The sequence below is a fragment of the Caloenas nicobarica genome, chromosome 1 (assembly GCF_036013445.1).
Source record: "Caloenas nicobarica isolate bCalNic1 chromosome 1, bCalNic1.hap1, whole genome shotgun sequence".
Classification (NCBI taxonomy): Eukaryota; Metazoa; Chordata; class Aves; order Columbiformes; family Columbidae; genus Caloenas; species Caloenas nicobarica.
Window position 1 is genome coordinate 151,557,817 of NC_088245.1, and position 22,784 is coordinate 151,580,600.

At 40.7% G+C, this 22,784-nt stretch overlaps 1 protein-coding gene across 2 annotated transcripts in view; it reads left to right on the forward strand.

Annotated features, from left to right (window-relative positions):
* The window catches only part of RASA3 (RAS p21 protein activator 3), a 134,131-nt gene that overhangs the window by 38,918 nt on the left and 72,429 nt on the right, over positions 1 to 22,784 (forward strand). For both annotated transcript variants that reach the window (XM_065651437.1, XM_065651442.1), the window contains exon 3: positions 11,493 to 11,596. In XM_065651437.1, coding sequence (XP_065507509.1) covers positions 11,493 to 11,596 — 104 coding nt within the window. The remainder of the gene's footprint in view (positions 1 to 11,492; positions 11,597 to 22,784) is intronic.

Sequence of the window (22,784 nt, forward strand, 5' to 3'; positions counted from 1 at the left end):
GCTTACTGTGTTTGTTTAATGTTCCAAAGATACCTTTTTGGGGGGGGAAGAGGGGAGGAGGGAGGATGAATATGATCCTTCTTCCAGTTTTAAGAACATTAGTGGTATAAGTATTAATGTAATGATTCCTATCTATATATGGGGAATAACGTCTTTGGCAAAGCAAGCCATATTAAGTGTTTTCCTAAGAATGTACAGGCAGTGCCCCTTTCTTTCTGCAATATTTGTTTTGAACTTCCCTAAGCGTTTGTAGATCTCAACTTAGAAGGGAGCACCAAACTCCATTTTTGTGGTAATCTGTGCTTAGAATTTTGCATTGGTGGAATTAGGGACTATTTTTTCTTGTCATGAGGCTGCAACTGAAAGGAGAGGTTTGAACGTAAGATGCCTGTCTGCTGGTCTTGGATGCTTCCTGTGAGATTGTAGAAACCACATGTAGAATAAAACAATGAGAAGCATGTAGCAAAAGTTAAAATGCTTTCTTCTGGAAATCCCCCAAAATAAAAATAAAGGGAATGAGGCTGGGCATATGTATACTCTGGAAAGCGAGCCTTTTTTTGGAGTTGATGGGAAAGTAGCAGCAAGGAACAGTCAAGTTTATAACTTTTATCTTAAGATATAAAATGGGAGAAGAGTGAGTGTTCAGTAATACACTTAGGAATTTGCCATGTGTCTTGTTATTGCAAATAATTTACTTTGGGAAATAGCTCTAGACCCCACCCCAAACCCCTCAAAAATACCTAACACATTTAAGAATGTGAGTCCGAGTAGCTTCAATGAGGTTTATTCCCCTAAGTCACTTTATTTGTTCTCTCGCATAATTTTTTGTTGTCTTTGAGTCTTTATTCCTCATCTTATATTCTGATGTGGTGTACTGGGGTCCATAATGGAGACTTCTCTTTCCTGAGGCATTTAGATTGGCTAAACATAATTAGAATGTTTTTGAATGATGATGCTAACATTTCCCTGTGTGCAGTGTACCATATTTAAAAAAGTGAAGCAGCAAAGACTGATCTGTGTAATTTTTTTTTAACAATAACTAACACTCATTGTTCCTGAACCAGTTGTTTCGCTAAAAATGACTTTGTAGCTTATTTAAATTCATTCCTGAGTCAACCAGCTGTAGTCCAACTGCTCACAACTAGAAGTTGCACAGTGGGGGCTCTTTGCTGGGTGATCATTAGTGCTTTGCAGGGGAGTGGGGGTGTATGGGAATAGTTGATGTAATTTCCTTAGACTAATCCACGTATTCTTCTATTGAGAAAATAAACTCTTAGTAGTAGGAATAAGCAACAAGTATAATTCCTTCAGTGGGAAAAATTCCATCTGTCTTTAGATATCATTATGAAGCTGAGGAGGTACCCTGAGGCTGTGCAGAACTGGAAGATTTCTGGTTTCCCGTGGAGCGAAGTTCTTTTCATTAATTGAGGTGAATTCAGAGGAGAGCAACACAATGATCAGAGATCTGCAAAACATAACTGATGAGGAAAGGTTAAAAGATTGGAATTGTTTAGCAGAGAGAAGAGGGATGAGAGTAGATATAACTATGTAAACATATTTAAAACCACAACAACAAAACTCCAGAAACATTCCCTCCCCCCCCCGCCCCCCCCCCCCCCCCCCCAAAAAAAAAAGGAAAAAAGAAAAATAGGGAGAGAATTGCTCTGTATGTCTAGTATGGATCTTGCAAGTAATAATGGACTTAAATTGCAGTGGGGAAAGAAGTTTAAGCTTTATTGGGGTGGGGGGGGAATCTTCCTGTTAAGGATTCTGAAGAACTGGAGTAGATTGCCTTGGTTCTTCCATATTGATGGCTGAAGGCTTTTCATAGGTTCTGTGTAATCAGTCCTGACTGTGGGATCTTCCTGCTTTGGAACAGTGGTGGAGCAGGTGAACTCTGAAAATCCCTTTACAGTCTTATTTCGTTGATCTAAGGGTTGACTAAAGATGATCTCAGCTGTCATTTCTTCTCCCAGCAAATTCTTGTCTTCAGTGGTAGTCTGCCTTCTCTCTCTGTGAGCTTCTATTTGCAAATACTACTTTTGAAAAACTTGCTTCTTCGAAGTCCCTGAATATCCACTTATAGACATAGATATAAACTGAATTTTGCATTTATCCATTAAGGTGTTTCTTTGTCCTTGTTTTGCTGTTGCATAAAAGCAAAGCAGACAAAAATCCCAAATACATGAATGGTAAAACTGAAATGTCTTCCCAGTCCGAGAGTAGGAATTGCTCTTATTTACTGAGGCACACTCAAACAGCTACCTAATCTTTTATGACTGTATTTATATCTATTAAAACAAGTTCATAGACTTCCAGAGGAAGATGTTTTTCAAATGATTCCCAACCATACTGCAATCGCCTATTGTTTTTTGCAAGACTCTGAGATGAGCACATAGCTGAGGAGCCAGTCATGCTGTTACATTCTTTAACGCTTGTTTGTAAATTGATTCAACTCACTGAGTAACCGTGAATTATTGGGCAGGCGAAGCTTATGTGCCCTAAGGCCCATGTAATTTGTGTGCAGCAGCGAAATACCTGCTTTCATGTGTGCTGTTTCTTTGCCGGGCGTTTGCCAACATCATAGTGGAGCATGTGTTGGCTCCCTTTTTCTGAGGTATCACCACTTCAATGTGCAATGTTAGATGGGAGCAGGGATGTGAAGCTGGGTGAATGCATGACTTAAATAATCAAATTCTGTCTGAAAATCTCTGTGGCTGACGTTTGGGTGAGTGGCATAGTCCTTGACTACAGTTTGAAGGAGAGAAAGCTGGCTCTGCTCTGTTCATGCTGATTTTTCTACTTCCTATCCTCTCATGGCTGGTGTGGGCCTGGCTTGCTATAAAATAAGTTTTTAAGATTGCCTGTATTTTCACTCATACCAGTAACTCCCACTATCTTCCAGTAAGCTCAAAAAATGATTTTCATGTAGTCTATGAAAAATAAGATGCTTTGTGTGAATGTCTGAATTGAAAGGTGTTTCATATGCAGCCCTAGCACTACTGACTCTGAGACGATGTCTTTTCATTCAAATTTTCCTGGAGAAGCCTATGTTTTCCAGCATATCTGCATAAAATGACTTTTTAATCTGCATGAAAAGGCTTATAATTAAAGTCATGCTGAAAACACTGTCTTATGTACTTGGGGAATTCAAGGAGTGCTTGCTTTTTTCTATTCTTTTACTCATTTGAGCTTCGTTAAGCTTCTGCTAAGCACTGCAGAAATGTGTATTTTTTCAGGCAGGCCTTCTGATGTAAAGCTTAAATAGAACTGGTGAATGGGAGAAAGGAAGCAGTTATCTTTCCTTCCCAGAGGGACTTGGATGAATGTCCAATTCTGGCTTGCCTGGGATAACTGTGGCAAAACCTTCAGACTCTGACTCATGATCTCCTGTGTTTTGTACTGGGACAGTGTAAGAAGTTACCTCCCTGAGCTCTGTTCTTAATCTTCTGCAACAGATTTTTATTTTATTAGGCTGTGGCAGAGAATTGAGAAGTCAGCTGAGAGCAGTAACCTCTGAAATCAACAACGCATGAATCATTCAGAACTCTGCGAACTGAACCAGCATATCCTATTGCCCAGACCGGTGCCTTTACCAGTGCTGTGAAGAAGAATCTCTGTGATCCCGATGCCCTTTATCTAAGTTTGAATCTCAAAAACTGAGGGCAGCCAGCATGGTGAATCTTAACTCCTCTGTTCTGCAGTCAGGTGGGACTCATAAATTACAATCAGGAGCTTAAATCATTCCTGCCATCCAGCCTTTCTTGGCTTCTGTTAAACTAGGTGGTGGCACTGCTGCCATGCAGTGGAAGACTTTAAGGGCTGCTGTGAGGGTGACTTGGTAGGGTCTGACTGAAACAAGTCAAGGGTTATAGCATGAGCGGGCCTTTCTGTGAAACCACAGAGCAGTGTGAAAGGACTGTTTATGTGGGGCAGCTCAAAGTCATCCAGCTTTTCTGGGGACCTTTGGACAAGCACAGTGAAGGTGCAGGTTGCTCAGAGCAAGCTCTCTGGGTTCCCAGGAAGAGAATCTTGAAATCTTCTAGGAGCACTGTTTTCATAAACTCCTTGGCACAAGCTTTTGGTAAATTCTGAGAAGGTCACATGCAAGTCATACGATATGAGGAAGAGGTCGGTCAGAGCCAGGATTTAATATGCTTCTCGGTTTTGTATTTGTTGTTCAATATTTATATCACCATCATCCACAAGGGCAATGAATAGAATTGGATGCATTCCCTATAACCTAGCAGAGATGTATGTGAAGGGACCCATGTATTTTATGTCCTAAGGAACATGTGAGATTTTTTTTTAAATGCACAAATCTACAAATTTCTTTAGTTCTGAGCTGCAAGTACACAACTTGACAATAATTTTGCCTATTAATTTCCTTTGCTGAACCAGCTACTCAGCTTCTTCCATGAGTAGCTTCAAACTTCAGGCTTCAGCATCCAGGACTTGTTGCTAGCTACATATACTCCCTGCGGATAAACTTTGTTGGCTTATTGGCATTAAGACTAACTTTGCCTTTGCTGTTTGCATCAAATGTTTCCATTCACTTAAAGGGCAGTGTCAGCTGCAACAGGAAATCAAGGCAGCTTCTCAAATCATAGGTGAAGAATGGAAGGAATGTGACATCTCTAAATTTGTTTCAAGGATATGAATAAAGGCAAAAACTGTTGTATGTTAAGAATCAAATGGCTGACAGTGTGTGCTTTAGAGGGATGAGCCAAGTGTCTTGAGTCTGTGATTATTTAGTTCTCCACTATTTCACTGAGGAATTTTTCACGTGCTAAACATAGCAATCAAAGCCTGAATGAAACAGCAAATGAAGCCAGAGGCAGTTTGCCCACCCCCAGTCTTTTTTTTGCTAGTCTGCAGTGAAGGTAACACTGAGAACTACAATTCTGCAGTGTGCATGTGAATGAATAGTGAAAGGTGCTGTAAATTCATAGTTAAGGCTGTGTTCTCTTTAACAAGAGGTTGCTGTGTCTTTGTTTTAGTATTAGATCAGGTAACAAATTCAATCAGTAGCTCTCAGAACTTTCTCCAAGTAGTTCTACTGCCATATTTAATGGTGTTATTTTTTAATTCTAGGCTTGCATAAACCCTTTATTTTCCTTATGTTTGGAGTTCATGGCTGCAAAGTTAAACTTGTGTTCCGATACCATCTTGGATGGAGGCCACTTCTCAAATTTTTAACACCAAGTTGTTTCCCTTAGTTGGAGTGTTGCCAACATTAGCTGTTGTATCTGAATTAGTTCCATTAGCTACTTCCATATTCTTACCTTGACAGCTCACCTCCTTGAAATAACAGCTTTCCCAGCCTGTAGGCCTTAAGTAGAGAGGCCTTGAACTGGATGCTGTAGCATATTCTGCTGCCTACATATTCTGTAGCTTCTCTCCTGCATGTTCTCTGCCACAGCACCTGCCACCTCTTGCACTCCACTACATCTAAGCATGGCTTGAATTCCTAATATCAATAGACTTCCATTCTGAAAACACCCCAAACCTTTGAGAGAAAGGGATCAGGTGGATATGGGTATGACTTCAGACTGGTTGGGGTATTATTGAAGGCAAGAACTGTGTGGTTATATAGAGAACTAATACGACTGGGAAGGTCGCCAGGAAGGGAAGCAAGACTTAATGGAAGGAGGAAAATTGAAGTGAGCCTTGAGACTCAAGGCAGGGTTGTGAATGAGAGCGTTTATCCACACGAAAAGCCACCCATGTGAGTAAAGTAACAATTGTTGGTGTTGTAGGCTGCTTTGAGTGATTAAAAAAAAAAGTAAATGCAGCTGTAATGTGACTTTTGCTATTTGTGTGTGTCGTCTTACAAAATATTTTAGGAGGTGATTAGGGGCCAAACGGCTGCTGCTTAAAGTTATCATAATCCCTGTAAGCCGCATTGAGCCAAACCAGCAACTGTCAAGTGAGGACGATAACTATAGCTAGTGTGTCTGTCTCTTTCTTTGGAGCATAGGGTTGAGAAAATGCACACTGCTTTATTTTTTCTCTGTGTAGTAGGGCTGGCTGTGGCTATAACACAGCCTTGTCCATCTGGGTGTCTGCACAGTGACATGAGGAAAAACTTGCTTATTCTCAGTGGATGCCTGAAAGACTGCAGCCTGCGTGCTTAACAGTGGCCATGAGTGGTATGTTTGGATTTAGAGGTTGCCTGTGGGCCATATACTTCCTGCTACTGTGTGTCCTCTGCCAAATCTGTGCTTCAAATATAATACTAGGTATTTTTAATAAATTGTGTAAGGAAGCTACCATGACATCTGCTAACTTTGGCTCTTGCAGAGCCTGTCTTATTTGCTTGTTGTCCTGTAGCTCTGTGTCTAGTAGGAGACTGAAGTGTATTCAGATTTTGTTTGGCTTGCTATATCTGTTTTGAATAAACCTTCTATTCTCTACCCCACTCCCTTTAAATACTCTGCAACTGCAAAGCATAGCATAAGATGTATTAGCCAAGTAGTAGAAAAAAGCTTAGTAGTAGAAACAAACAAGTGTACTCCTTTGTACAGACTGATTTTGCTTCCAGCTCACATGGCGATGTGAACTTTGGTCTTCAGTTCATGCAACAGGATGAATCCAGTATTTCTAAACGTTTTAAAATAGTCAGAGGATGTGGAGTTGTGTGTGGCATGTTAATAGTCCTTACTTTCAATCACAAAAGCAGTTTAAGAAAAAAAAAATCCATACACAAAGAATTCTGGTTTGAGAAGTTTCATTATTATTCATCATGCAACTCTTTCACTTCATCCACTGAAGTGCTGGTGCCAAAACAAAAGCAAAACTGCTTTAGCGAATCCTAAGTATTGAGAAAGAAGTACAAGGTTTTGCAATGCAGACTGAAGCTAAAGAAATGTTTCTACACTGATTTCGTTTTATGAAGTCTCTTCCTCTCTGTTAATATTATTTGTCATTATTTCAGTATGGAATTAAAGTTGCAAGTATGCCTCTGGATTTTAGTAAAACATGTAAAAGTAAACAAATTTCGAACCTTTTCTAAGGGAAGAATTTCCCATTAATCATGTTTGAAATGACAATTCTCATCCTTATTTGCTTTCATTCCACTTGATCGACACAGCATTTTTTTTTCTCTTCTTCTTCCCTGTGTTCTAAAAATACCCATTGCCAAAACACACATTAGAAGGGATTCAAAAATAGATACCTTGAAATGAGAAGGGCTCCAAGTTTGGATAGCTGTGAGTGAAACAATACCTAGAGGGAACTTTTTTGGTTTTGATTTCCTGGTATTCCTGCTCCCATGAGCATTGAGAGCAAGCAAGTTTTTGATAAAGGGGGAGTATGCCTGAAGATTCAAATCCATTGCACTATTCTTTATGCTTTTACTTGACTTTTGTTTGTTTGTTTTTGTTTTTTAATCTCTTGTCACGACAGCTGTGGAAGCATCCTAGGGAAAGTGTCCTGAGGAGGGTTCGGTTGGTGTATGTGTCGGTGGCAGGGGCTGTATAAAGGCCATGCAGTAAGAGAGCCCCACGCTTCCTGAGAAAAGGGCAGCTGAGGTGGAGCTTCCATCCTTCAGAGGTGATGGGTATGCACTAGAAAAGAGATGAGAAAGGGATGTGAAGTGAGGGTATGTGGAATAGAAGGCTACAGAGTCAGGCTCTTGTGTGCCTGAAAGCTCGGAGCAAGGATTTAAAAATTGATACGGGTCTATCTTTGTAGTTTCTAGTCCCAACAGGAAAATGGGAGAGAATGACTTAAGAGCAAGCCCTATTTCATAACTAAACAGTAGTTGATTCCTGCACTGCTACTCTTCTTATCACTGTGATACCAAAGCTAAAAATAAGCTAATAAAATTGTTCTAAATTTAGTAGTCTTTACTGATGAAGCTTGGTTTGAAAATGGTTTTGCATTGAGCTTGGGAGGAGCTGAATTGCATTTACAGTGGAGGTCCACTGTTTCTGTCCTTGCAAGATCCTACTCTCTGCAGTTATATCCCATCACTTGTTTGAAGTCCAGAAGAAGCTGAAACAGTGACAACACTGGTCTTGTCCATTCCCTTCCGTTGTGACCACACTAATCTGAAGGCTCTCATTATTTCTCCTGTTCTTTGAATGATTAAATTTTCTTCTGAGCATAGAGTTGGTTAATCTACGGGGAAAGCTTAACTCAAAACCTGGAAGTTGAATCTGAACTCATTGGTTCTGAAAGATTCCTGAGTTTTCAGCCAGGCTAGTTCTAGTATTTGTTTTGGAGGATCTTGTCAGACTCAAGGGCTGTGTAGGCGGATGCTGCTGCTTTTTATTAATTGCTATGTCAAAATAAAAGTACTCGTGAAGCCCCATCAGACTAATTCTGGCCTTTGGGAGAGAGGGGATGTTGAGGGAGGGATTTAGTTGTTCTTTTGGAAAAAACATTCTGGAACCCTGGGGCTCATGCTCAAGATAAGTTAGCTTGGGAAATCATGGGTTTTGACTGCTGTGACCTATTGCTCTTCAGGTCTGGGTGTGAGACAACGTGAGTACTGTTCTGAAGAGATACATGGAGGAAAAGCACACGTTTAAGTGGAAGCTGGAAGCATTTGTGATTACTTTAGATTCCTTCAGAAAGAAGATACTGTTTCTGCAGAGCTACACAAAGTTGGGGCAGGGAGATGTAAAATTTGTCTTGATGTTTACATACCCTTGCAGTTAAAGCTTTGCTGGCAAAATATCCAGTGCAGAGTGAGTGCATTTGTGTTGGAAATCTGCTTGCTTATATTAATTAAGAACGCAGTTGTTGGGGGTGAGTGCATCTGCCACAGCAGTGCACCTCTGGGGTGCTACCTGAGTGATGAGAGGTGGTGAATCTACGAGGGGTACAAGATTTCAGAAGAGGAAGGCCAAGAGCAGAACAAAGCTTCACTTCTGTCCATAGCGGCCACAAATAATGTATCCTGTGAAGACTGCCAGCCAGCAGGCGCTGCTTAAAATAATAAGCCTTGTGCCTAAAAAAATCACCAGATGTGATCCCTGCATGGCTAAGTCAGCCTTCATAGCATTTCTTGTGTTAATCAGTCTCTTTCTGATACCATATGTTGGACTAGACGATTCCTGTTGTCCACTCTGCTTTTCTGAATCTCCTGTTTGTTTTGCTGTGGTGTGGTCTTAGTTATCTTCTGCCCCCCACCACCAGCAGTGACAAGCATTAATAGGAGACTTGCAAAGGCCTCAGTTGTTGTCGCTTCCCAGCTCTTTCCCCCAGAATCAGCTGAGCTGAATTGAAGTATGCTCAGTGTAAGTCACACTTTGTATTTACTTTGTCTTTAGACTTCCAGTATGCTGAAGTTTCCCTTGTATTCTTGATAGAGGATTAGGTATATAATCCACAGTTCATTAAGTATCATTCCATTCTAAGGTCATTAGTGAGTAAATTCATCTGCCATGTTCTTCCAGGAGAAAGGACAATTATATGTCTGAACAGAGCATTAGGGCTCAGAACGATGCAAGTGTTTTGCATGTATAATGCACTAGATACCTGGGCAATGTTTATGCGTTTGTGTAGCCCCCTTGGGTTAAGACTGAGTGAAAAATTGCACCAAGGATGTGCACAGAGTGAGGACCTCAGGGCTGCCAGCAGAAGCATGGCTGCTAGGACATCAGGTAGTTCCTGGTTTGGTAGAAGCTGCTTGTACTGAAGAACTCAGGTATTTTGTGCCTGAAGCAGCGGCTGCTGAATTTGTGATTCCACATAAAACCTTTCAGAGCAGAATGGGTAAAGAGCACATAACCAAGAGGGCTGAATTGGAGTGAGCAGTTGGGACAAACAGTCAAACCAGCTGCCATTTCCAGCTGTTACATTTTATTTTTTTTCCTCTGCCTTCACAATAGGGATGACTGAGTGAGGCTCACGTTGGTTGCCATAATGTACAGCTGGATGCAGTTTTTTTCGAGGAATAAGAAACCATTTCAGTGGTGGAAGTTTAACCTGTGGGTGTGCCTTGGGCTTCCCTGTTTATCCAATATGCATTCTTCTACATGGCTAGTGGAGTAGTGACTTAAATAATCTTCTTAATGAATATTGAGTGATGTCTCTGGGGTTCTTGAAATTAATGTGGCATATTCCCTTCAAACACAGAGTGGTTAGCTAATTTGCAGTGCATGTGTGTTTTGAGTGAGATTTGTCAGCTAGCTTTTGAGGGAATGTGGCAATTCTGGGGGGAGGGAGTGTATCTTTACTGCAGGCAAAAATATAAGCGAAAGTGTATGGTGATGTAAAATATCCTGAAAGAAGCCAAGGGAATGACCTCTTGTGACAAAATGCTGGAAAATTGAAAGTTAATGCATGAAACTATTAATAATTTTTTAATAATTTTTTAATATAAAAAACCTTTGATAATTATTAAAGCTATAGCACAATTCCATCTCTCATTTTTGTGCTTATACAAGACAATAACAAGGTCTGTGTTTAAAAGGGGAAGAAAAATAGATGCTGGCTTTTGCCCTGTTGGAATTAGATTTATTTCTAAGTCTACATCTGCAGCGCTTGCTGTATTTGTCCATATGACTCAAATTGCATCCACCCATTTAGATCTAATGAAGCATGAGTGACTTGGAATGAAGGATCTGTGTAAAATGGTAGACCTGTCAATGAATAAATAATGTTGATGAATACTTATAGTTCTTAAGAGTAAATCCTTAACCATATAATTGGATAGAGAAAACCTGAAACGTTTGCTGTTAGGTGTCTGAGTTTTTCTTTTTTTCCATTTAAATTGATAGGATCCAAAGAAAGCCTCTTAAGTCTCTAAAGAGCTTTTCATGCTGAGATAGTATTTTTTTTTTTTTTAAATCTGATCTTAATGTAAGAAAACTTATTCTATACAGTTCTAGTAAGCAAAAATAGATATATAGCGCTGCCAGGTAACAAGCATTGTGCCAGGTCCGAGGCTTAGTTACCATCAGTTGACTGAGTCTGACTTTAAATAAGAAACTTTGAAGGGGATGAGAAAAGAGGCAATGGCCATAGGAACTTTATTTTAAAGAAATGAAATCCTTTTAAAAATAAATATATATGCCACGAACCACACTGTATTTTGCTCATCCTGTTCATGTATATGCTTTTGTGATCTATGTCGTAATGGTCTATTGTAAGCATTCTTCAAGGCACTCTGTGTTAACAAATAATGTGGTCTCTGCCGCCTTTGTTTAGGGACACTTGTTCTCCAGATAAAAAGAAATATCTCTTTTTAAAAAATATCTCTTTTAATGTGTACATTAAGAAATTTTGTTCTGTGAGCATTTAAGATAGTTAGGAAGAGTCAAAGTGGAACAGTGCTTGAAGGTGCACCTTCATGGGCAGGAGAGCCCATCACAGTCCACAGTGATATTCTAGGGGTAAAGTATAAGCAAACTGACTCCTCCAGGATACCAACACTAATTTCTTTTTTTTGTGTGTGTGTTTATGTGTATGTTGTTGTGTGTTTTTTGTTTTGTTGTTGTTGTGTTTGTTTTTTGTTTTTTGTTTTTTTTTTTACCCAGCCCCTTCTATGGAGAAGACTTTTACTGTGAAATTCCTCGGACCTTTCGCCATCTGTCATTTTATATTTTTGACAGAGATGTTTTTCGAAGGGATTCCATCATAGGTATGTGTTCATAAATCATTATTTTCTTTACAGCTTACTTCTCTTGGATTTTAACTGTTAGAGCGTATGTAGTGTTATGAGTTGGGGCCTTAATAGGACTGACAATGACAGTGGTAAGTACTGTTCAGTATTGTTCTTTTTTGTCAAGCAACAAAAATGCCTTCAGTATTACATATCATTAAAAAGACTGGGAGATAAATGCTGTCTGTTATGATAGCAAATGCAGATTGCGGTTTAACTGAAATAGGCAATAAAACCTTGTTTAAATGTTGACAACATTTGTTACTGCATTTTCTTTTTCTAAATGCAAGGCTTTAGTGTTGCAGTTTTTCAGGGCTCATTACATTTATCTGCATGCAGTAATGTTGAACTATGACTACCTTAATGACATGCAGAGTAATAGCTATTGGTCATAGGTACCCACAGCACAATGATGACAGAATTTTATAGAGAGTACCAAAGCAAGCTATTGCCTGCAATATAACTGTAAGACTCCCAGTGCCTGCTTGCCATGGTGAGACCTCTGCTTTTCCAGATATTATTTGCTATGCATTTCACCTGCAGCAAATTGCATGATGCTCCATTTATCTCTTCAGGGATAAAAATCTTGTAAAAGCCCATTTGTTATTGAGGGGAACAGTTTCCACTTTGTTATTTTAGCTGTTTGAACCTTTTTTTTTTTTCCCCCAGTTTTTCATCTCTTACTTCTGAAACAAGTTCTGCATGACTAACATTTTTCTATTTCCAGTATAACATGACTATAGCTATCAATAAGGTGTCTGTGTCTTGACAGATTGTAGTGAGGAAGTTGTCTGATGTTGAGCAAGTTTGTATAATGCTGTAAAATGCATTATGTTAAAGCAGATGGAGTGGTGGTGCAGATCTCTTTATTAGTTTATCATGCAGTCACTAGCTCTTTCTTTAATTATTGTTTTATGTTTTACATATGAGCCAGGAAACTGGGTAGTCATTCTCTTTATGTCCCTAACTGAGCTCATGTGTACAGCATCTGGCAATCCAGCATCCTGGGGAGGAAGGGGTCAGTTTCTGATTTTTGAGTGAGCTTTTGGAAAGCTTTTTGGTCCCTCTAATCTCGTTCCCCCGTACCCCCTTTCCTCTCCCCCTCCCCGCCCCCACAATGTGACAGTAATATCTCCTTTCTTTCAGCTGATGAGTTTTTCATTGTTGAAATTGCCTCATCTGATCTCCTGTATGTCACTGGTTTTCTGTGCCTGCAGTGACCTAGGAACAGGCCGTGGACTGGGATTTTTCTTTTTTTTTTCCTCAGGGCTTTATTCCCTCTCTTGGAATAAGGGTCTCTGAACACTTAACACAACCCAGATCCATGAAATTGCAGATAGAGAAGTGCAAATTGTTTTCTCCATGTTTCTTAAGTTCCAGTTTTAATAATCAAGCTCTGGCATTGGATGGGACTTCTTCAGGAGCTGCTAGAATAATCTTGTCTTAAAGGTACTGGTAGCAGCTTGTGAGAAGGACTTGCAGAAGATACAAAGAGACTTCTGTTTGGATGCTCGAATGATTGATCAAGTTTCTATTTTTCACTGCCTCTTCAGGAAACTGCAACACTGATTTTTGTATGCGTTGCACAATCCATAGGTAGGCACACTGGTGTGTTACTATATTGATGTAGCACTAAAAGCCAAAACTCCAGTGTTACCTGTCTACATTGTCATTTTTATAGTGCATATTAGCTGTTGTAGTCCAAGTTTTCCCCTCTTACCCCTTCTCTTCCCCTCCCTCCTTATCACAGGTGTTATTTTGAAGAGCATTTCAAAGATGTGGAAGTGTGATAAATAGCAATGGAGAGAAGAAAGAAATCCAGAATTACTGTCATTTTGAGAACAACTCTTTAAGTTCTGGTTGTAATAGGAAAATGTTCTGCAAAGAGAACAGTGCTCTGGAGTAACTGCCTGTGGTTATTTTCAGTAGTTCCTATTGAACAGGAGTCAGCAGCACCAAAACTAAGCAGTAGAGTTTTTTTGAGAAAGGGAACACTTTCATTGGAACAAAGTCTGTAATATTTAAGAGGAATAGCTGCTCTGTGTGTATCTTCAGTCTTACAAGACCTTTTCTTGAAGTGACTTGAGCAAGGGAGGTTTGGAAGAGGTCCCTACTGAATAAGTTTGGTCAGAGTTCTACTAGAATAAGCTCTTTTCCACTGAACCACTGAATTCTGTGAATAGGGGCCCTTTGTTTGCATTACAGAGATCGCTTGTTATATTATGTCATCCTGAGACACTTCTGCTGAAGGAAATGTAAGTTACCTGTGCTCATCCACCAATGAACTTTCACAGAGAAGGGAGTTGGGGGTGTTTTCCATCCAGGGACACTAATTTTAAGTTCAGATATTACTGAGCTCATGAATTTGCTTGTTTCCTGTGTGACCTGGTATGTTTAAGACATCTGTTTGAATTGTTTGTTTGGCTGGTTTTGCAGGAGTTTTGAGACAGAGAGAACATGGAGTGCATGTGTGTCAAAATGACAAGAATTTGGCAAGTAGCTTTTCTCTGAAGATGACTGGCTAGCAGAGTTCCTTTTGAATCACTGTTTAATGTTGCCAGAACTTTCTCTTGGTGTTGTGATATTGATTTCCAGGGTGACTGGGGCTCAGAGTAGGCATGCTTTTGTTTGTTCAAATATGAAATACAAGTTTGGGATGGTAAATTCTTCAACATCCGAAATGCAGCTCAGTGTGTGACAGATGAGAATGCTTAAGCCACCAAAAGCGGAAGGAGTGGGAGTGTGAAAATGAAAAGCAAGAACCCCCTGAAACCTCTGACAGAAACTTCCGAGGAGAACCAAACAAATTCAGAAACTGGAACACGTGTAGCAGATATGTTTTGAAACATAATGTAGTATTTTGGCATACAGGATGGGAGGATTGGGCAGATAAACATATCTTTGAGTTTGCATGTTTGTTTACTACATTTGCCTTTTCCTAATTGTAATTTGCTAAGTCATGTAGGATTTTGTTAGCTAAATGGATAAAACTCTTGAGCAACTGTGTCTTGGGAGAATCTTGGATGCTGGTTGAAATGCAAATATTATGAAGAAAATACAGAGTTCAGTTGATCTGAACTATGATTTGGTGTGTGTGGGTTTTTTTGATAAAATGTAGCCAATATACATTTACCGTGGAAATAAATTAGTCTTAAGTTGTTTAATTGATATTGTGTGTCTTGACTGTTACTGGCTAGAGTTTATATACTGATTTATTGTCGTGGTTTGATTGCGGGGTGACAATAAAACCGTGGCAGATGTATTGTTAACCTCCTCTCCCCCAGCTTTCCCCTTCAGCCTCTCCCTCTCCCACCTTCCCACTAAGGACAGGCGATTGGGAGGGAAAGGAGGACAGAGAGAAGAGAGTTGGAAAAATTAAAAACGTTTTACTAATGCTACTAATAAAATAGAGAAAATAATACAAAATATAAAAAACTTGAAAGTCCTGGCAGCTGCTCCAGCAGATATAGGGCCGGCACCCAAAGTCCTGGACTGGATTCTGCAGCCAACTGGAGCTGGATTCAGTCTGTCACTAGGCCTCAGTTGGCAGGGACAACTTGCAAGGTCCTCTCCCAGTGTCGGCCATAAGGAAAAAAGGGACGAGATCCTCATGATCCCCCACTTTTATATGAAGTATGACGTGAATGGAATGGAATACTTTAGTTGGTCAATTTTCAGTTCACCTCCTGCTTGCACATCTCGCGGGACACATCATTATCAATGACCTTGCATTCCATTGCTATGTCTACCAAAACATGTACTTAACTTTCAGGAAAACTGCGGTTAGTAAGAAGACTTTAGCTGACAGGGAAATTCACTAAAAGAGAAACTTGTTTTTAACAAAACCAGGACATTTATATAGTATGTTCAGATGCTTTGAGTAGGAAAGGTACTACTGAAAGTAATGGTAAATTCTGTGTAAAACTAGTTTGTTTTTCTTGTTTCTAAATGATCAAATAGGAGTAGTAAGGCCAATTTGATGGAACGTGTGTCTGTATAATACATAGGATAGCTTATTTCTAGCTAGTTGTTACGACGAGAAAAACATTGAGGAGATGGGGATAACTTGAAAAACTGTCAATTGGTACCTCTCCAGTAGTAATGGGGAAAAAAGATATCTCTGGCTGGATGCAGAAGAAGAAAATTTAGGATAGTAGTACTACTAAATAAGGCAAGTGTAAATATATGTTCTTTAATGATTGTTTTTATATTTAGTTTTTAGCTTTTTAGAAATATTGAATGAGGCAAGCTGTGCCAATATGAGACCAAAGGCTTTTCTCACTCTTCAGTAATTGAGCTAGATCTAGTGAAGAAAAGCAGCTCCTTGGTGTGCCCTGAGCTGGTGTTCTAGGTGTGTAGTGAACAGTTCAGGCTGCCAGGCTGGGACTTTGAACATATAGACCAGTTAAACAGGAAACGTGCCACACCAAGACATTTAACACTGTGCTGAGAGAATAGTTAATATCATATCCCCTTCAGGTGACAAGTACACAATTATTTATCCTCTACTTAAATCACAAATCATGTTTGTTTGGTGTTCCCCCCCGCCCCCGCCAGCACTTCGTTTGTTTTTGCTAACATATGGATGTAACTGACTTGCTAACATCTGTGTTAAGCAGGAACCTAAACAGAACAAAATGTACCCCCTGTGAAGTTTTGTGACGAAGTAAATTCAGTTTATCAAATCTTGACCCCTGTACTGAACTAGGGAATAAGAACTTCCCTGTGTAAGTTTGTGGTACTCCTGACCGGGATGTTGGGGGTGCTGATGGGGATGGAATGACACTGAACAAAGTGCAGATGGGAATGTCTAAGCTTGTCAATAATGGAGCAGAAAGCCATCGAGGAGAAGACTAGCACGTGATTCTGTTAATTACATTTACTATAACTCAACTGCTGTAAGTCACCTTCATAGAGGTTATTAGTTGTATTCTACAACAAATTGAAACTCTTGTGGCTATTGTATTCTGGCAGGTTCTAACTGTCTGCCTGCCTAGTACTAGATGAGCTGAAGCAAAGTCAATCAAACAAATTTGCCTTTGGAGGTAATTAACTACTCTGGACTAAAGTAGATGAAACTAAATCATAACTCATGGATGCTCTCACAGAATGAGAACACCCTGGAATTGAAAGTTGCTTGACATGACTGTGCCTTCGTTAATGACTACTTCTAAAGCTGAGGAGGTGTGTTTTTAGAATTGCCACCATTCATTACCAAACATCCAAGCAAACTATCTACTATTATTAGGTAATTGTTGCCAAATATAGCTGAAGCATCACGTTTTGATTATTTTTAACTTGGTTTGACTATTATTAAATTGGTTTACTGTTGCTGTGATTATACTGTTGGATGACATGGGAATAATAGTTACTCAGTATGGTATAAATATACCTACTAATGAAATAAAGGAAACAGATGACTTTGTCCCACAAGTCTTGAGAAACTATAAACTAGAATTATCCTGAGAAGATTCTCTACAGTTGCATAGAAAGCCTAAAATAAATACTTTCTGCATAGAATAAATCGTTGAGATGCACTCACAATGTCTTTTAACATAACAGATGGTCACAAAAGCAAGAAAACGAAGTTGAGCTTTCAAAAATACATATTTTTCCTTTTTCCTCCTACAAGTACACATACTATAAACAAAACTACTGAGCATAATGTGCTAGAACCTTGACTGTCCTTTTATGCAACCCTCCTCTTTTACCAAATGACAGTGTTAATACTATCTATATTTGGAATATCACCATAGATCTGTCTTCCCAGCTCACCTCTGACTGCTATAGTTTGAGCTGGGCTTTCTGTATTTTTTGCAGTACTCAGCACTAGCAGACGTTAAACATTCTCTGTCTGGTTTATGCCTCGCTTGAACTAAGCAAAGACTGGGACTGTGAAGAAGGTGCAGCAGCGGTGGCTTCTGGTGGCACAAACTGGAAGGGGCTGGTGATGGAGGGGATGAAGATGGTTGTTCAGCGCGGGCAGCGTGCTCAGGGTCTCGATGCCTGCTGTAAGGCAGACAACAGTGACTGCAAGTCTAGATTTTAGGACTACTCTCCCATTGCAACCAGCCAAAGGGCTATAAACCACCTTTCTCAAATGTATGGGTATTTTAAGGGCCCAGAGAGCAGCTAGCAGAGAACTGATACCAGAGGTGTGGCTGGGTACTTCTGTTTGTTTGTTTTATCAGGAAGGGAGAGTAGAATTGTGATGTAAGCCAGACAAGATCTTTATGGCTAGCAAAACTACTCTAATAGAGGATAGTCCATGCAACACTACAGCTTTCTGATTTTAAGTATAGAAGCTATGTCTTATCCACAGCCTACTTTTCTCTGTCTTACTATCCAAGATAAATAGCACCAAGGGGAAAAATGGCTTTCATAAGTGATATTTTTATTATATTTGGACTAGTTGTTCAGAAACCAAGCAAAACTGGGGTCATGAATACAGCACACCTCATTGCTCTGTGTAGGATGTACAGCTGCTGTGCTTGAGGTGTTCTGCTGTTGTCACCACTAATTCTTACCCATGGCAGCAGATGGTCGTGTAGCGCTTGTGCTTCATGGTGCAGTGCACAGGAGCCAGGAGGGAGCCATTCTGCTGCTTCCAAGGCTCTGAAGCCTTATGTTTGCCCTAATTCTCATCCTTATCTTTCCAATCCTCAAGTAGGGAGATTGCTTTTTTTCAATCTTTTTCCATGTTATGGGATGTGTGAGTGAATTTGTACTGTTCTTGAACAAGGCAGATATCTAGCCCTTTTTTGCATTGCGAAGTTTCTGTACTTTTATTTGATGATAAGTAACCTTTCATACAGATAACTATAAAATTCCAGGTAGTCTGGAACAGTAGCAGTGCTTCTTGGTTAGAGATTAAGGTAATTGAAGTTTCATGAGGTTTTCAGAGCCTAAAAAGTTGATGAAAATCTATTCTGATTTGCCTTTAGTCTTTCCAGCCATTGACAGTGACTCTCCTCGTGCGCCTTCATATCAGCTATTTTAAGTGAATTAACTGATATAGTATGTCTGTGTACTTGATATACTAGCACAAAAGCAACTTCTGGACTAGCTTCCATGTCCTTTTACTGCCTAATATTGTAGCCCATAGGAGGCAAAGTAGTCTTTGCTCAGAGCTGAGGAAAGACTGAACTAATTATGCGTTTGGGGCCTTAATTTAGCATGTGACTCAGACCTAACCCTCTGCTATAAATTAGCTATACTGCAGTCAGTGTTAACGGAGGGTGTTGTATTAAAAAATATTACATTATATTGCTTCAGCTCACTTGACAGCAATATGCAAAGTTCTGTGGTTTTCACTGTGCAATATCCCAAGATAAAAATAACTTAAAGAGAAGATATAAGAGCTCCTGAAATGCTCTGGTTTTAGGATTCTGTAAAATAACCGTTCAATCATTTTTCAGGTAGAACCTATTGCCCTTTTAAAATCACAAACTCCTGTCTTGGCAGCACTTCTTTTCCGGTAAAGGATATATATTCTACAAATCTAGCATCTGACATAAATATTCACATATCTTAGCTGTGAGGTAACACTCTGCAAACTCGCAAATGAGTATTAAAAGGTGAGATATAATCCATAAACTAGTGCCTGATCCTTTTTGTCACCAACAGGTAATCCAGACAGAAGGTAGTTGTGACTGGATGGAGAATGCTTGTGCCAAAGCATCAACTCTTAGTCTTTGTTTGGAAATGTTAGATCCTGCATTAACAAGCCCAGGCATGTCTGGGGCCAAGCTAATGGGCTGCAGTGACTTGTTGGGGAAGAGCTTTTGAAACACCAGTGAGGGATGAGGGACGGGCACTGAGGGTGCGGTGCTTCCACAAACACTTTGCCAAGGGATGTAGCCAGAAATCCCTGCCCATCTCTGTTGCATATTTCTGCCTCTGTGCCCAAACTATTGACCTTCTGCTATCTCTGATCTTCCAGCTGTGTTAATGTCACTCTTGAGTGGGAAAGCTGTAAAACAGGTCAGTTGAGATGAACTGTGCATTAAAAATGCCGACAAAACCCACATGTGACCCCCCGAAACTTACTTCTTCCGCTGCTCTTCTCCCCCAGAATGTTTATTTTCATTGTTCGGTGGTTTTAGTTTGGATCGGCTTCCTCGACAGTTTGAGAACAGCATGCCGCAGGGACAGAGGTCCATGGGTGGGGAATGTAGGAGGCTTTTAAATCAGTTTGCACCAGAAATCATAACGTGGAATTTGCCCTCTTAGGACCATTCAGGCCCCAGGTAGAACTTCATTCATCTGTGAGCTGGCTGCATGTTTGAAATAATAGATTGTTGGTAGATTGTTTTTTCCCTAAAGAGAGATTCATGGAAAGGGTCAGGTGTGGCATGTCACATCCTTGTTTTGAACACAGGGCTTAGGATTTAAATGTGCCAGTGGAGGTTTGTTCAGTCTGAACTGGGGAGGCACAGGGAAATTGCTGCCTAAATGGGTGAAAAACATGGAGGAGTATGTGGGGTTTTCCTACTCTCCCCCAGCCTGAGGTTGGGAAATAAATCAGTTCAGATGGGAAGAATGCTTTTACCTTATTGTTGCTGATCTTATTGCTGAGCATCTAACTCTTAAAAATGTAACTTAACTAAGTTTTGTAATTACACCTTAACACTGTTCAGCACATTTTGCTGTTTCCTGCCTCCTCCTCTACAGTGTCTAAAAGTTTACAGACCCAGACTCTGCAGCCCAGGGTGGCTCTGAGGAAGCCAACAGGAGTGGCTGGGTGCCTCAGGTGCAGCTTTTGGAGTCGCTCCCGCTGCCTGGCAGCCACCCAAGTCTTGAGAAAGAGCACAGGACAATGGGCTCGGGTTTGAGAGCGTGTGCTGAAGAACTGAAAAGAGGAAAACGTCCTGTAAATGAGCAGTGGGAAACCTTTCTGACCTCTCGTGTCAGGTTTATCTTCAAGGAGAATTGTAGGCCATTATTGTGTAGTGTCAGGTCAAATGGCAGGCGCCAACAGCTTGTAATTATTGGCGTACATTTAAGCTAGTTCTGGTGAGGCTAGAAGTTGTTTGAGCCAGGTCAGAGGTGGATCAGCTGGTGGCAGAGCTGGTGGCAGTGGGGGGCAGGACCTGACTCTGCCCAGCACCTGCACTGTGCCTTACCTGAGCCTGGGGAGGAGGAGGAGGAGTGTGGGCTGGGTGAGCATGTGGACGTGGCCAGTGCAGTTGAAGAGGTATAAATAGAAATTGTGCAGGGCGCTCCTGTGCACAGAGAATTGTTTAATAGGGCAGATCAAACAATCTGCCTATGAGTAATACACCTTTGTATATGTTTAGACTAGCCAAAGCATAGGCCATTTTATTACTCTCTCTTCCTCTCCCACTCCATTTTTTTCCCTAGTAGATTTTTCTCCTTCGTAGATCATTTGGTATGCAGTGAAAAGCCCTGGATTCCAGCCAGCCCAGTCAATAAGTTTCACTCATTAATAAGACTTGCTTGTGTGCAGAGCAAACAGTGCTGTTCAAACAGTTTCCTAATCAAAACAATTGTACCACCGTGTTAACCCTCTTGGAGCTGTAGGCATGTACCATTGCCTCCAAACACCTTGTGCTGCAATTCTGCACTGACTGTGTAGTCAGACCTGCCTGGGTTATCTTTCCATCCTTGATATCAAGAGCAGTGGAACCCCATGCTGAAAGCGGAGACAGTGATAACACCATTTATGCTACGTACTGGTGCAGATGTTGTTGAAATCACCCTTCGGTTTTCTGCAAGGGCATTCCCTGCATGGGAGGTGACTGTGAATGAGACTGATTGAAAGATACGGGCGGTGGTGTTTGGGAAGTGCATGCTATGCTGCAGCTGGTTGGAGGATTTCTGCAAGAGATTAAAGGGTACAGTGAGGCTAGCGAGCAGTGAAAGTAAACAATTTCAAGTGAGGTCCAAAGCAATTATTGGATGGTCATGTGTTTAAATATCTTCCTCTCTCAAAGTGTTTTAGAGAAGCTAGGTTGCCCACAAACTGCTGTGGCTGGGGAACAGAAGTAGAAGCTTTGAAAATACGCAGCTGTCATTGCAGAGATTCCCAGTGGTATAATTTAGTCTCTCTGTTCCGTGCAGTTCCACTGCCTTATTTTCTCTTTCTGCCATATTATTTTGGAAGTTTGTGTAATTATTGCTTTTCTAAGAAGCTTCAAGTTGCTTGCTCAGCATATCTCATAAAGAGCCTGGTAATGAATCTGCCTCATTAACCTCTTTAATAGTTGCCAGGACATGGATCTGGTAATCGCTAAAGGACAAGCAGGGGGGAGGAGAGCGCTGAGGGTGGAATGAGCAAAACTTGGGAGTAATGGGTCAGCAGGTCTGCGGAAGCCGCAGCAGAAACCCTGGTGGATACTGTGGAGGGCAGCTATGGAAGGATGGCTGAGTAGTTTAGAAACTGGGACTGGAAATCTGGAAACTGTCACCAGAAGCAGCCCAAGGGTGACACAAGAACGCAGCAGCAGCTGCAGCAGGGTAAACAGAGCAGCCCAGCAAACAGGAGGGCTGGGTGGAGCCACCCAACAACAGCTAAGGGAAAAGGCTGAAATTTGAGGGGACACTGGGGTGTGTTCTATTAATACTTGCTGGGGTAACGTATAACTGACCTCTGGCCAAACTGCATGGTTTTGGGAAGCCTTTGGAAATCTTTCTCATTAAGACTGTGTCCATTGGTGTATTGCATCTAGCAGGATTTGGTTAAAGAAAGTCCATGTTTCTGTAGCAAAGCAGTGGTTGCAAACTGTATGTTAGCAACTCAGTCCAGCAGGAAAGGTCTACTACCAAACCACATTGCCAAAAAATAGCTTTCTTGAGCGTTATGAATGTCTCTGACTGTCCTGGATTCTTTCATTTTGAACATGCTGCTTTGCTCAGTGCCTGGGGAACCACCCAGCCCCAAGCTGCTTTCTGAGGATCACATGCTCCTCGGACATGCCGTGCTCTGCTCTGTATATACAAAGAAAAGACACTTGAAAGAAGTTTCATTCCCCTCAGAGAGTGCTTTACATAATGCCCGAGAGAGACCGGGCAAGATAAAAGTTTCAGCTTTGCATATATATTAGCCCTTAGTATGCAAGTACATTAGTTCACAGCATGGGACTGACTGCTGCTGCCCTAACTACCAAGACAGCTAATTTGGTAGGAGTAAGAGGGTTGAAAAGGT